At 31.4% G+C, this 16055-nt stretch overlaps 2 protein-coding genes and 1 pseudogene across 2 annotated transcripts; 1 reads left to right on the top strand and 2 right to left on the bottom strand.

The window, feature by feature from the left end:
* Nucleotides 1–2145: 2145 nt before the first annotated feature.
* On the bottom strand, nt 2146–7517 carry LOC115888065 (homer protein homolog 2). Its single transcript, XM_030907636.1, has 7 exons — nt 7424–7517; nt 6986–7274; nt 6737–6908; nt 6417–6630; nt 4397–4581; nt 4201–4340; nt 2146–2917 (listed from the first exon to the last, which is right to left on the bottom strand). Exons 1-7 carry the CDS (start codon nt 7447–7449, stop codon nt 2732–2734), a joined length of 1212 nt encoding a protein of 403 aa, XP_030763496.1. The 5' UTR covers nt 7450–7517; the 3' UTR covers nt 2146–2731.
* Nucleotides 7518–7739: 222 nt separating this feature from the next.
* On the top strand, nt 7740–8347 carry LOC115887935 (40S ribosomal protein S17). The gene is made up of 2 exons (XM_030907468.1): nt 7740–7851; nt 7912–8347. Exon 2 carries the CDS (start codon nt 7917–7919, stop codon nt 8310–8312), a length of 396 nt encoding a protein of 131 aa, XP_030763328.1. The 5' UTR covers nt 7740–7851; nt 7912–7916; the 3' UTR covers nt 8313–8347.
* A 52-nt stretch (nt 8348–8399) lies between these two features.
* On the bottom strand, nt 8400–10457 carry LOC115887933 (annotated as a pseudogene).
* Between the last annotated feature and the right edge of the window lie 5598 nt (nt 10458–16055).

Below are 16055 nucleotides of genomic sequence, written 5' to 3' on the forward strand. Positions count from 1 at the left end.
ATAAATTAAAAATATTCAGGGTGTCCCATATAAAAAATCAAATTTTCTGTTGATAATTCTTAAATTATTAATTTTAAAAAAATTATACGTAAACCATTAAATTCTACGTAAAAAGCTGCTTTGGAAATGTTTTCATAAAAATACAAAATTTTCCATAACAAAAAAGTTACAGCGATTTGTTAAAAATGCATATTTTTGAAAAACACCTCGTAACTCCGAAACGGTAACAGATATCGATATGCGGTTTTCACCTTCATGTTTTTAACAAAAATTGAGCTCCAGACACCAATATTAGTTTTTGTCTATCTCCTATACAAAAAGGGTGTTTCCATTTAAAAGCGTCGAATTTATGACCCACCCTGTACATCAATAAATAAATAACCCAGAATAACGCTTATAATAATCTTGGACTAGTTTTGCCAATATGTAATAAGTAAAATAAGCTATAAAACAAATAAATCAATCACTAAAATATTAGTTATTTATCGTTTCTTTGTCAAAACTAAATTAAGATTCATCTCATAAATCCATCACAATCTGGCGGCGCTGTCGCCATCGCTTGTCACTCAAAGTTGTGACGTGCTTGTCACTCAAAGTTGTTCACGTGCATCGGAAATTGTTTTGGGATTACCATAACTGAATTTTCAAGCTTCTGACTGTATTTAGCATGTAGTATGGTAGAAGAAACATATGGATTATTAAAACCAACCCTAGAAGATCCTTTTATTTATCATTATTTTTAAATATTTTTATGCTACTACGAGATTTATTATTGCGTACAGATTAAAAATGTAATAAAATCAATTTTTGATTTTATTTCGGAAATGACACATTTTTATATCTTACATATTTATTAGGACTTATCGAACCTAAAATATACAGGGTACGTCAGTAGTGTTTCTATTTAACTGGTATATACATTTTGTAAATCATTTATAAAATAAACAAAGAGAATCGACGGAATAAAACGAATTTAAACCAATTGGCAGTGAATTATGATTGATTACATATTTTCCTGTACAAAAAAGTTGGACAAAAACGCACTGGCGCACCCTGTACAGAAAGCAACAAGCTAATAACGATAAACTTATATTTCGTGATATTCGAGTCTTTTGATAAAAACTAGCTAATTTGTTTATATACGCCACCCTGTATAATATTTTAAAATAAATGAAACAGCATTATAGTGGACAGATAAGTAGCACAATTTCTGAAAAATGGCACTAATTTTAATAGTTTATTAATAGATGGAATGACGAATTTATTTATTATATTTGGTGATTTATTCTATATTATATGAGTGAAAAATTAATATTTTTATGGAATTATATACCAATGTCTTCAAAGTTTTTGGCAGAGTCATAGAAAAATTGATATTGTTTGCATTTTTGTTATTTAAAAAAAATAAGTACAGATTATACAAGGTGTTGCAATTAAAATCAAAAAGAAAGTCGATTTTAGCCATTGTTACGTGACACATCCTGTATAATACCAATGATCTCCCTCGAATTTAGCATTATTTTAGTATATTACTTTTTAATGATCATTATACAGGGTGGTCTGAACTCTATTCCGGAAACTTCGGCAGGATATTATAAGTAAAAAAGTTCGTATAAATGCATGTCCTTAAAATGCTTAGTTTCGGAGATACAGGGTGTAGAAGTTTCATTTTAATTTCGATTTTTTCCAAATAATTTCTGAAGTAACATCAATATGTGGATGAAAATTGATGTCTGGGAGTTTTTTGACATGAGAAATTTGATTTAGATGTGAATATGACTCCTACTTGTATAGGGCGCCGCCTACATATTTTTTAACTGGTTTGAAGAGTAATAACTTTTCATCCGTACCTGTATAAGACTACTGAATAAAAAAATATACATTTACGACTTTTTTTACGTAAAAAAGCTGTCTTGGTAAAAATCGCCACGAGTAATGGTTCTCGAGATATTTGGAATCTAAATAATCAATACCTGTCATCATTGACATAAATTAAACGTCATGATTAAATAGTTATTAGACTGAAATCATAAATTTAAAATGCTTTTGTGCCAAGTTCAACAGAAACTGTTATTGACATCAAAATCAAATTTCTCATGTCAGAAAACTCCCATTCTTCCCAAAAATGAAACTTCAAAACCCTGTATCTTCGAAACTAAGCATTTTTAAACTTTTTTTACTTATTTCTATCTGCAGAATATGCTGCCGAAGTTTCCGGAATATAGTTCGGACCACCCTGTAAAAAAGCTGTATTAAAAGCATCTCTAAATTACTTCTATTTTATTTTTCTGTGACTATGAAAAAACTGTTTTTTTTAAAAGCCCCGCCTACACATATCCTTTTACCTGTCAGTCCAAGCAATCAAAATACACAGCTGTCAGTAAAACATCATATGTAGAAGAGGCTTTAGACTTTTTAACTTACCCCACTATAATGCGAAATCTCTCTACTTTTTCGAAATCAAAAAACCATTATATGGCCACAAAAATATTCCAAAAAAATTGTGCATCAAAAAAATACATATAAAGTAACAACAAATTCAGTCTCACAGCAAAAAGAAAATCAAAGAACTGACGCAGTAGTAGCCCGGCCCACACCAGCCTTTTCGACGTTACGCCGGGTTGACGCGACGCGACGCGGCGACTCACCCGAAACTGCTGCGGCAAGCGGCGAATCGACGACAGCGACGCGCTTCGGGAACGGCCGGCTAGCCTCGGAAGCGCTCGGTGTTTCATGTCTGCAGCGCCGTGGTCATTTCGTCGTGGATGTTGGCCAGCTCGTGGATGCGCGCGGCGAACTGCTGGTTGAGCGTGAGCAGGATCTGTTTTTGGGAGTCGTGAGCGCTCAGGGCGATCTCTAGTTCGGACTGGGCCAGTTTGATCGTGGACTGGAGTTCGACGTTCTCTTTTTGAAGGGCCTGCAAAAGATGGAAGGGGATCTGTAGGGGTTTGTAGTAGAGGCTAAAAATCAGTTTGATATATATGATCGTTATTCTTAAACTAAAAGCCGATTTTTTGCAGAGGAAAGAAAATTAAAATCTTCATTTTTTTAACCTTTGAGAATTTATACTTCTTTACACTCAGGAATTTTTTAGAATTTTTTGAAGTGGGGGAACAATATGAAGAAAATTAATTTAAAAATCATTTTTTTTCTAAAATCTTCCGTTTTAACTAACTTATATTTTTTTAGTTTAAAAAAGTGCGTAGAAGATATTTTTTTTACTTCAAATTCACAATGATATTGCTTATTACACATTTTCAATCATATTGCTAGGCAATGATTACGTAAAGACTGGGTTTTTCAAAAATTCGCGTCAATCTGACGCATTATAACGCCATCTACTGGGATTTTCAGTCACCAGCAATCATATTCCTCTAAAGTTTGGCTTATTTAGGTAACTTAACAATAAACTAGTTTTAAACTTCATTCTTGTTGTCATTGTATGTATTAAATTGCAACTAACCCATTAATAATTTCAGTACATTTATATTGACATTTATATCTACATTTTACGATCAAATAACTCAGAAATATAATTATTTTTATTTTATGTTCTATTATTGTCATAAGATATTATTTTCTATGGTTAAACAGTGCTACAGTAGATGGCGTTATAATGCGTCAGCTTGACGCGAATCTTTGAAAACCCCAGCCTTTACATAATCATTGCATAGCAATATGATTGAAAATGTGTAATAAGCAATATCATTGTGAATTTGAAGTAAAAAAATATTTTCTACGCACTTTTTTAAACTAAAAAAAATATAAGTTAGTTAAAACAGAAGATTTTAGAAAAAAAAAAGTTTTTAATTTTTTTCGTATTATTCAATTTTCAATTTGTAGATATTAGTTTAGTTTTAATCATCTGCTGATGATGCTAACATGGTTAGCGAAATGCACGTCCAGTGCAAAAGTAAAGTGTTTTGGTGTATTGTGGTTTTATTTAGTGTTTTTATTTTGCTGTTCTAACACCAAAGGTTCCAACCCCCAACTGTATATTTTAATTTAACTAAATCACTGTCCAAAAGTATAATAAAGTCTTGTAATAATAATTTAGTTTTATGGAAATAAAATATGCAATATTCGAATTTTACTACTGTACTTCATCTAGGTGGACTTTCTAACTTGTAATATAACAATGCAGGCAAATTATATTGTTTAATTTTTGAGTATTATGCATAAAATAAAACGAGCTCTTACTTGAACTTCCGGCAATCTGTTTCCAGACGTTAGCCTTTTGACCTCATCGTTCTTATTCTCCAAATCCATTTCCAGCTGTTCCACTCTTAATCTTAACGATTGAATCTCTTTTCTTAGTTCATCGCCTAAGTCTCCCCCACCTAATATCAATAATTATAATAATAAAACGCTAAATAAAGACTTATTGTAATTATACCTTTGCTATTTTCTAAATCCGACTGATATTTTGCCTTCATTCGCATATTTTCCTCCTTAAGGCTAGCTAATTGTCTCTTCCACTCGTCCACATTCGCAGTGCTCTCTTGGAGAGCACTGGTCAGTCTTGCATTATTGCTTTTCAATGTGGCCAGTTCTATTTCCCATTTTTTTGCATTGGCAGAACTGAAATAGAAAAAAAAATTGGTCAAGTGCGAGTCGGACTTGCGCATTATCTATACATCATTCGACACTATATTATTATAAACTTTTTTCCAATTTAGCTGAAATTTTAAATGCGCGTATAAGTAATTTAAAAAAAATGAAGAAACACATTACTAAAAATTGTATTAATCAATAATAAATATGTAAAAAGTAAAAATAAATACGTAAAAATTAAAAAAAAACGATTAAAAAAAAGTCGCCTTGGCTAGGATTCGAACCTGCCTAACTACGGCTCCAACGTCATAGCAGCGTAAAGTCCTAACGCTTTAACCACGCGGCCACTGAAGACTTGAAAGATTCTATGTAAAATTCTTACTTAAAAGATAATGTTTAGTGAAGGTACTTTTTTATTTATAAACATTTATTTAATTCAGTTTTTAGTATTTGTTCTTATAGTGGCAACATATATACATTATCTGTAAAAATTTCAACTGTCTAGCTATAACGGTTCATAAGATAGACCTTTGTGACAGACGGACGGATGGACGGACGGACGGACAGCGAAGTCTTAGTAATAGGGTTTCCGTTTTTATCCTTTGGGTACGGAACCCTAAAAAAACACTTTGAATAAACAAATACATACAAAATTCTTGCTCTAATTCAAGACCCTGACACTCAGTCTTTCCAGACTTAAACACTTTACATAAAGTCAGTTATAAAATAAACAATTTTGACACCTCTTCTTTTTTATTCATTATAAAAACATATTAACTTCTTCATATATATTTTTTTAATTAATTGTTACTATTACCACAGATTATACAGATTATAAACTTTGTTTTTTCTTTATTGTTTTTCGTGGTTCCAATTTTCGAAATCGGGTACTAGTTAGGTTACTAGTTTGCGCACATAGCACGCCCACTTATTGCCTCTAAAATTGTGCACAGCGCCTGACCGGCACAGTTATTAGAGAGATATCGGAAAACCGAATAGCGTCATGCAGTATTTACGCGTACCTTATCATGCGCGAGTCAATTTTTAACGCAACACCCGCTAATAACGTTACCGCCTAACGTAATTTGCGGATCAATTACACCAAGCGCTATTTCTAAATAACGTTTAAAAATTGCTTAAATGGGCATTATGTTTGAATTGTTTTGAATTATTACTTTAGTTTTATTAGGTATTTATTTGATATTTAAGTAGCTGGGATTAGTTTTTATTAAATAAATATGGCCCAAAATATGGATTCCATCTCTTTCAATATTAAAGAACCTATAAAGAGGCTTAGGTTTACAGCAGATGACGACTTAGCCCTTCTAAGAGAATTTGTTGCTTGTTGTTGTTTTTTTTTTGGTTATACATATGAAATTTTTATACCACTTGATGGTTGCGCGTATCATAATGATTTTTTGTTAACGAATTATAAAATTCACAAGAAAAAATAAATCTGCATTAAAATAATCAAACTTCAACCATTAATAACTTTCGAAAGGTGAGGTTTACAAAAAAATTGCCAGGGACCTTTTTTGTAGAGAATTCAATTTCCTACAAATATATGAGACGAGATATTTTTTCCAAATAGTAGATACCGAGATATGAACTTTTCTTTCTAATAATAAGGAAAAAATAAAAAACTGAAAGGCGGAGGACCTTCCTATTAAAATATATTTAGAGAGAATTTTTTTGAGGTGTCTACTAACCTTTTTTTCAGAGTATAAAGTGAAAAAAAAATAGTTGATTTTTTTGATCCACCCTAATATAATCTAAAGTTACTAGTAAAATTAATACCAAGGTTATAACAGAAACATAAAATTGGAATACATATTTAAGTAAACTGTAATAAAATTGAGTACCTTTGAGCTAAAGCAAGTTTCAGTCGGTCATTTTCATACTTCAACTGCATATCTACAGGGTTGGAACTTGAACTACCTCCGTAACTACCTTTATCCATTTTAATTTGATGGCTAGGGCTTTCATTACTCTGAATAGCTGAAAGAGAATGGCTCCTGGCATGGACTATGTCATCAGAATCCTGTTTCATATTGGAAGTAGAAAGGGTGACACTCCCTAGATTGGGTAATAAATGAGTTATTTATAACCACTTTATAAAGATAAGAAATGTAAATAAAAGCATTTAGATAATATGTCGATAATATTTTTTTTTTAAACTCACCTGGAGGTTCTAATAAATTTTCTGCATTCTCTGTTGAAACATTTGCTGCTCTTGCATTGATCGGACTGGCATTAGCACTTGTAACAGGAGTTACAGGAGTTCCTCCATTTGCTGTAACTTTGCTAATAGCCGATCTGGTAGCTTCCTTAACTTCATTAAATTTATCAATAAACTATAAAGAAATATGTATTTTTAGAATTTACACGACCCAAACAATACTTTACCTTGTCTCAATAATAATACATTTACCTTTTGCAATTCTGCCTCAGAAGAGAAGCCCAAACCGTAAACTGTGTTTGCCCTAACATCAGACCATTGTCCGAATTTCTGGGACGTTTTCGTGAAAGTCATATTAGGCGTTACAGTACTATTAATTACCGCTTTTTGACCTTCGACACTAATAATCCTGTACAGACTTCGGGAAGAGTCATAGAAAAAAGATACACTAACTGCAGTACTTGAGGCGGGCATCCAGGACCTTTTCGTCTTAGGATCAATGTGAAAAACGTGCGCTTTGCACGTAAAAATCGGCTGTTCACTGAAAATATTAATAAATAATAAAAAAAATGGGCTTTAGGGTAGGGTCAAGGAAAATTGGGTGTGATTTCTTAATGCAATTAAGGGTTATAGACTACGTATTCTGTCGGCAATAAGTGTTTAGGTAAGTAAAGGTTTATTATCGCTTACCCCATCGTTTCTTTAGCTGAAGACATTTGATTTACTTAGATAATTAACAACAAATTAGTATCAACAATTTATCGAGATAAACTTCAAAAACAACTGTCATGGAACTGTCACAATAATGAAGATTGACATAGAGTAGGATGATCAGAAAATATGTACTTAATTTTTTTTATATTTAAAATATAATAAAATACACCTCTCAAACAATTATAGCGTTTAGAAATAATACAGTAGGGTACAAATTTTTTGACTAGATCCCATTATTGTCAAATAACTATTCAGTTTAAAATTATAAAAAAAATTATTTTGAACGCTCTTTTAAAAAACAACAGCGCCATCTATTTGACACTTTTCTGACAGGTCTCTTTTGTGAAAGTCGCCGATAGAAACACGTGTGTTCTTGGTTTTTTAGAAAATTTTGCTCTAAAAAGGTGATAAATTATAACGCGTAAGTTAAAAATACATAATTTCTGACTTTCTGTGTCTTTTAGCCACCATGGGTCGTGTACGTACAAAGACCGTAAAGAAGGCGTCCAAAGTCATCATCGAGAAGTACTACACCAGGTTAACCCTGGATTTCCACACCAACAAGCGAATCTGCGAGGAAATCGCAATCATCCCCACTAAACCGCTGCGTAACAAAATCGCCGGTTTCGTTACGCACTTAATGAAGAGGCTGAGGCACTCTCAGGTCAGAGGTATTTCGATCAAACTGCAGGAAGAAGAAAGGGAGAGGAGGGACAACTATGTTCCAGAAGTGTCCGCTTTGGAGCACGATATAATTGAAGTCGATCCAGAAACTAAGGAAATGTTGAAAATGCTGGAATTCAACAATATTTCTGGATTACAACTGACCCAACCTACAACAAGTTCATACAATAGACGTGCTTAGTATGTATTAAGTAAAATATAACTCTTTTAATAACTGCCGTGTGTCTTATTTGTTTTCTTTTTGGGGACAGGAATTAAAAAGTTAAAAAACCATAAAAATAGACTATATTTGATGTTTAAACAGTAGTGTAAATTTAAAAAAATAACTATTTTATTTCATATTGTTCTCCAACTTTAAAAACATCTATCTCTGGTTTAACCTTATCATACAAATGAGGGAAACACCCCTCAGCTTTATATTTCCTTCGGACAACTTCATAAAGAGTTAGATCAAACATTTCCTCAAACTCTTTTCTGTCCATGAATATATCGGCATACAAAAAGGAAAATCCTCCAACATCTCTAGTAAATTTCTCCATTTTCCTCATAGTACTGACTGGGTTATATTTTTCCTTCCTTTTAACATATCCTGGCACACCGTAAATACCCAGATCATTGTACATTGCGTAATTTGTGCCTTCAACTAAATATTCTTTTTTCGGAGCTCTTATTTGTCCAGAATTTTCTCCATGGTCATATACCCTACAAGGATATACTAACAAAGGATAAGCATCAAATAATATGTCAGATTGTTCAATCTGTTCCTCTAATTTCCTTATTGGTAAAACAATATCTTGAAAAACTTGACGAGTAAAGGTAAAGGCTCTAATTCCTGGTGTCGTAGTGAATTTTAAAAACGCTGGCTTTGGTGGTAAAAGCCAGCCAAAAAATAGTCGAAACAGTGGATGATTCCCAAAAGGTATCATGGATTCGACCACCCAAAATATAGCTCTATTATGTCGCAGCAAGTACTCTCTTAGAGGTATAAGTTCAGTATGTTTTCCCTTCTTTAAGAAACTTTCTACGTACTTATAGAACCATGGTTTATACCATTTGGTCAGATGGTTCACTGGTAAATTCTCATTGTAATCTGAATAATCACCTACCATTATAACGGCTTCATTTTTATTAAAAATAGTTGCTTCTATGTAGTTTGATACTTCATAATCTCCACCCGAATCTCCTGATAACAATCTGATCATATCACAGTAACCTTTTTGTCCCTTTACAGGAATATAAGTCATCTTAATATAGGGTTTTACTTTAACAATTTTTAAAGTAAGAGCGACCAAGAACCCTAAACTACCATGAGACCAAGGTAGACATTTATATAGATCAGGATTTTCCTGCTTGGATGCAGTGACAAGTGTTCCATCACCCAAGACTACTTCGAAGGATTCTATACTTTCCTGATATAATCCTACTTTATGTGAATGTGTTGTCATGCCTGTACCCATAGCTAAACCCCCTAATGTTGCATCAGCAATTTCTAACGTTACAGCTAAAGTATAGCCTTTTGGAATAAGGTAGTTAGTAATATCACCAACTGTTACCATTGGTTCCACTCTTACAGTCAAATTTTTCTCGTCCAGTTCTAGGATATCAAATAAATTTACCTTGATTTTGTGGCATTGGTTCTTCTGATAGAAAGTGGTGGATAAGCTTAGCCAATTTGGTCTTGCTGTACATAGAAGTTTCCTGTCTGCATTAGGTGATTTATTGTAAATTAAAACATCTTTCTGGATCTCTGCAACCCGATTGTTATGATTCTCGGGACTGCTAAAGAAAAACCTCTGAAACCTTGTGTAGAGTAAAAGGCCGATATCAAAAACAAAACTAGCAGGAAGACAGAAAAATAACACAACCAAGCCTCTGTGTACTTCCAAAAGGTTTATAACAGCTTCTTTCCAAGTGTTTGGAGCCATTATCACTGTGAGAAAGAGTAAAAATGAGAATATATCCGGAAATATAGATAGAAATCAAACTTACATTTAGCGTGCAAGGACTGTTAGAAATTATAACCACTTAAGAATGTCAGGTATTATCTCAACAATCACAATTTAAAACACAGGTGTCTGTAGATAAATGAGTACTATTAGGAGCTGGTACTGGTTTAAATATAAGTTGTGCATATCATAATAATATATTGCAATAATAAGCAATAACTACCAGCGTCAGATATAAATACAACAAAACTTCCACTATCATAAAGTTAACGTGGAATTAACACGTCAAAAAACAACTCAAATCATGATTCAATACGCTTTATTTATGAAATTATAAACAATATTTTAATTTAAAGAAATAAAATTAACCACAAAAAAATGTACTTCTTTGTTTTTGTTTTTTTTGTTGTCTTTGTCTAATAATTAACCATAGATATATAATTCGATCACACATCTTTTAATTATTTTTTCAGGACACTGACCAAATGACTTGTATATGCTCTGATAAGTTCAAGCCAGCAAAAAATAAAGAAGATAAATTATTGTCGATCTGTGGGTGTCCATGATTAGAACCCTAAGTTTAAAAAAGAAGAAGAAGATTACATCTAGTCTGTGGTTACGGTTCTTTTATGACCTGAAATACCAAAAAGAAGAAGAACGCAGGTGGCGCCATAGTGGAAAAAGTGAGAAAATTTTGAACTAAATTGTTTCCAAGGTTGCCAAGGTATTAGCAAAATCTTGAAACTAATTTAAAACAATATTTTTGTAAATTTAAAATGAATCAAACCGTTACAAAATCGTAAAAAATCTAATAAACATTTAATACAAACTTTGTTTGAGTAGAAAAAATAATATATTTTCTTTTCGACACAGCGGTAGGTATTTATTCAACAAAATATTGACCATTCTGTTTTACATGTGTTCAATCTGACAACGTTGGCAGTGCAACATTTTCCGTTGTTAAAAGGAGCTTGTTATGTGGCTCTTACAATTTTTCTGATTGTTTGATAGAAAAAGTGATTTTTCTGTGCACTATTTGAGTTTATTCTGTTCCTTACGGCTTGTGTGATCTTCTGAAAATGTAAGTATCCATTATTTTGCCTGTTTTCTATAGATTTTTTCACTTTCAAACATTTCAATTACATCACCATTAAAGGCAAATATGTTTTTCCAATTTTTATAATTTTCTCTTTCAAAATCGAGTATCGGGAAATATAGATGCATTTCTTGATGTCTCTATTGTACAATAAAAACAAAAGTTACTTTGAATATTCCTTCATATTTAGAAATACTTGGTATTTTTTTGGCCATTTTTTGTAGAGTGTAATAGAGATGTTTTTTATTCTTAAAGGGTTTTTGTTTAGTTGTTTGTTCCTTGAGTATAGTATTTTCTACGTCTTTTAGAATAAGTAATGCGTTAGTATACCCAAGGGTGCCCTCATTCCTCACAGTTATATAATACTTTCAGATGGAAACGTTTTTCAGATTTAATACTCTGTCCTCATGTTATGTTAGTCAATTTTTCTTGCATTGTTTTAATATAATTCTTTAATTATAATTTTCCCTTTTAGGAGTGTTTTTAACAATTATTCACAACCAGCACATGAAGACCACATAAAGGAAGAGACTTTGAGTCACTCCTTATATAATCCTGATGTTTGGCTATCAATCTGGATTATTACGAAATGGATTTTACACTATCCGGTTAAAAGTAAGTTTATATTATTAAGGAAAAACAATTTTAATAAACTCATTAAATGTTTATTAACAGATTAACTATATCTTTAAGATATATTATGTACTTAATCTTAATATAAAACAAAAAATAAAAATAAACATAATTAATGAAACGTAATATATTATTTATTTATTTTTTTTACAGATTTTCTACAACAAATCAATGGATGGATCTATACAGTTCCAGGGCAGTACATTTATCTTTTTCACAAATCTTACCAACAGTGCATTAGGACTTATAAGTATATATCTAAATTTTGGGTGAATATGTTTTTACTGGTTTAATCCAAAAATCCAATAAGTCTCTGAGTTACATTTTGATGGTTTCTTATTATCAGTGAGAAGTTCCGACCAGCTATTTTTAATTTGACATTTTTTGGCTTTGGGCTACTTCTTTTTTATTAGTAGAATTTCATTCCTCTACAATAGCTTGCCAGATCTGCCTCCCAGGTTTTTTCAATGTGGAAATATTCAATTTTATAAAATATCCATTAAAGAGTATTTCAGTTAAGCTTTATTTATTTGAAGAATTTTACTTCCTGTTGTTTATGATTAATTTTCATTTTTTATAATAGCTGGACTCCCACATATTCTTGATTTTAGATTTTAGTCTTTTTACAGGTATTTTTGTGTAAAATACAGTATCTACTTAGAATTTTATTTTATGCTTATGGTTAACTCTCATTTCCCTATAATTAACTTAATTTCTATATTTTCTTCATTGTGGGAATAATAACATCATTCATTGATTCTACAAAATATTTTATTGTCTGCATTTCTATAAACTTTTTTTTGTTTTTATTATTTTCTTTGTGGTGTCTTTCTTCTAATATATTTTTGGTTGTGTAATCTCTTCCACTGAAGTTTAGTTTTCATGGATTTATTTTCATGTAATTTTTTTTTTCAAATCATATACAATATCGTTATGGATATTTTTATGTCAGTTTTCTCAGATCATATGCCATGAATTACTATAAATTTAAGGATTTTGTTGTTTTGATTTTCCTGTGGTTTCCCACTTTTAAACGCACTTCAAAATCTGGCTAGGCCACAAGATATCAGTTCTGTGCATCTTTCCTAGCATTTTTTCCAATGAATTTTCTTAAGTACATAATTTTTAAATTTAATTAAGTAGGAAAGGAATTCTATGGGTCTCTAAGTTATATTTTTATGGTTCATTATTATCACAGACCAATTCAGTATAATAGCTTGACTTCCATATTGTGTGCACTTAATTAAGGCTCGCCCTGTATATATTTGTTTGTGAGAATAATCTCTCCATTTATCAATTCTATTAAATATCCCTTTGAATATATTGCTATGCTTTATTTGTTTGGTAAAATTACTTGGAACTTGGACTTTAGAATAATTTTATTTCATGCTGTTTATGGTTAATTTTTATTTTTTTATAATAGATTAACTCCCATATTTTCTTCATTGTGGCACAGAATATCTAGCTACGCGTAGCTTGCGTAGTTAGATATTCTGTGATTGTGGGAATAATATGATTCTATAAAATATTCGATTGGCTGTATTTCTATATTTGTATTATTTTTTTTATAGTGTCATTCTTCTGTTTTTTTTTTGCTTTTCTAAAAAATTGTTGGGTTGATTTGCTTGTGTTTAAATATAATTTAAACACACAATAACACTTCTAAAAGTCTCCTAATGATTAATTTCCACGGGTTCCAATCAATTCCTGGCGCATTCGCCATATATTTAATAAATCTGACTCAATAAAAGTGACAGGATGTCACTTCTGGCTTTTTTAGCATTTTTTCCAATGATTTTCCTGTGTACTATCAACTCCAGAGCATCATAACTAGCCTCCCCTAAGAGGAGGAAACCTGGGTCACCCCCTAACCCTGATGTTCGGCCATCGATGACCTATGTAGCATGCATAGGTACCCAAGGGAGTCACCACCCTCTGGTTTACGAGCTAGGTGTTCTAACGCTAGAGGCTTCGGCCGGATACGACCTGGCACCCAAGCTACGAGACTTCTTCGTGCACGTATCCCGTGACGTCTCGACAGTAGAGGGGGCGGGATATCGGACACATTGAAGATGATGAGGGGGGTCCGCCTGTAGGGGGTCCCGGTGGATGTCTGTTCGATGGGTGACGAGGGTGACCCGAGACGAGGCTGCTTAGCTGGGATGGGAACTGACTGGCGAGGCTTAATCGTCGGACAAGGGTTAAATCTGATGAAGGGAGGCGAACTTATATGCTCTGGAGGATTTTTCTTTGTGTTTGATTGTCAAGTTTGACTAAATATTCGTTAGAGGAGGCTAATCAATTCAGTTCTCCATTTCTTATTGACCACATTATTTCACCATATTTTTATCCCATATTTTCTTTATTATTGGAATATCATTCATCAATTCTATAGACTATTTCAATGTTTGTCTTATATATTTGTATATTTTTTTGTCATTGCTCTGGTGCTTTTCTATGATATATTTTTATCATTTCTATACATAGAATTATAGCATTTTTTTAATTTTCATGCCATTTTTTCTAATTCATACCCCGTTTTCATGCCATTTTTTTAATTCATCATCATTTCATCATGTCCCCTATATTTTCTTCCTTATGGAAATATCATCGCTCATCAATTTTATAAACTCTGTCATTGTATTGGTTTTAGTTCTAAATCTTATATGTATCTAATTGTGTAATTTTTTGTGTCATTCTTCTGAGACTTTTATAAATCCATCACAAATTTTCATGCAATTTTTTTCAATTCTATATGCATACCTCTGTGTCTTTATTTATCTCTCAAATTTTCTTTATTCTTTTTTTATTTTATTATTCTTTTATTTGTATTGTGCCATTCTATGTCAAGACTTCTCTAAGGCATTTTATTTCTCTTGTCTCTATAGAGTTATAATATTGGATTAATTTTCATGACTTTTTTTTGTTTTTATTATTTTCTTTGTGGTGTCTTTCTTCTAATATATTTTTGGTTGTGTAATCTCTTCCACTGAAGTTTAGTTTTCATGGATTTATTTTCATGTAATTTTTTTTTTCAAATCATATACAATATCGTTATGGATATTTTTATGTCAGTTTTCTCAGATCATATGCCATGAATTACTATAAATTTAAGGATTTTGTTGTTTTGATTTTCCTGTGGTTTCCCACTTTTAAACGCACTTCAAAATCTGGCTAGGCCACAAGATATCAGTTCTGTGTATCTTTCCTAGCATTTTTTCCAATGAATTTTCCTAAGTACATAATTTTTAAATTTAATTAAGTAGGAAAGGAATCCTATTGGTCTCTAAGTTACATTTTTATGGTTCATTATTATCACAGACCAAATCAGTATAATAGCTTGACTTCCATATTGTGTGCTCTTACCCCATACAGAGTAAAACTTAATTTAATTTTTTTTAAATGTAATTTGTTATATCTCTGCTATATTGAATATGTTTCTAAATCTTCTCTCTTATTGTATTATTGTTTATTTCACTTCTTAATTTCATTTCTGTGACACCTACATAAAATTGTATAATTTAGGATTCATTTTCAAATTGATTTTTTCATTCTGTTTGTAATCCCTGTTAAAATTGATTTTTTGACTGTGATATTGTACTGCTTTGGAACAAGGACAGCTGCTGTGCTTCAATTCAACCACCCTCTTCAAGATGCCATTAGATTGATTTTATTCAACATTCATTAACAGTGGATTGGGAATGAAATTCATCATTGAAGAGGAATCTAAATAATTTTGAATAAATTAAACTAAAAGGTGTTGTTTTTTAAATCGAATATGTTATTGTATTTTGCCATATTTATAATATATGTACATATGAATGATTAATTTCAAATTAAATATTTTGGCGCTCAAATTATTTTTAATTCTGTTTTTAGGCAACTAGAAATACATTGACGTGTATATAGAGTTGCCTATATAAAGAGTTTGAATTTTTTAATTCAAGTTTAACTCCTTTTTAATTGTTATAATTAAAATATTTCTTAATTACTGATACAGTTAAATTAACCGTGTATTTTTTCCTTGTATTACTATTAAAAAAAGGTCTCTATGTTACGAAGATTACTATTTATATATCTTATAATATTTTACGTACCCTATCAACTAACTGATTATTTAAAGTTATAGATTATCGAATAGTTTTTTACTCAAGCTTGTTAGTTAACAAATAATTAATTGTTTCTTTATACTTTTATTACAGAATCAAGACTTTCCAGAAGGGTAGCTAGAAGATTTAATTACTTCCAC

Source organism: Sitophilus oryzae, unplaced genomic scaffold, assembly GCF_002938485.1.
Source record: "Sitophilus oryzae breed Bouriz unplaced genomic scaffold, Soryzae_2.0 scaffold_682_pilon_pilon, whole genome shotgun sequence".
NCBI classification, from domain to species: domain Eukaryota; kingdom Metazoa; phylum Arthropoda; class Insecta; order Coleoptera; family Curculionidae; genus Sitophilus; species Sitophilus oryzae.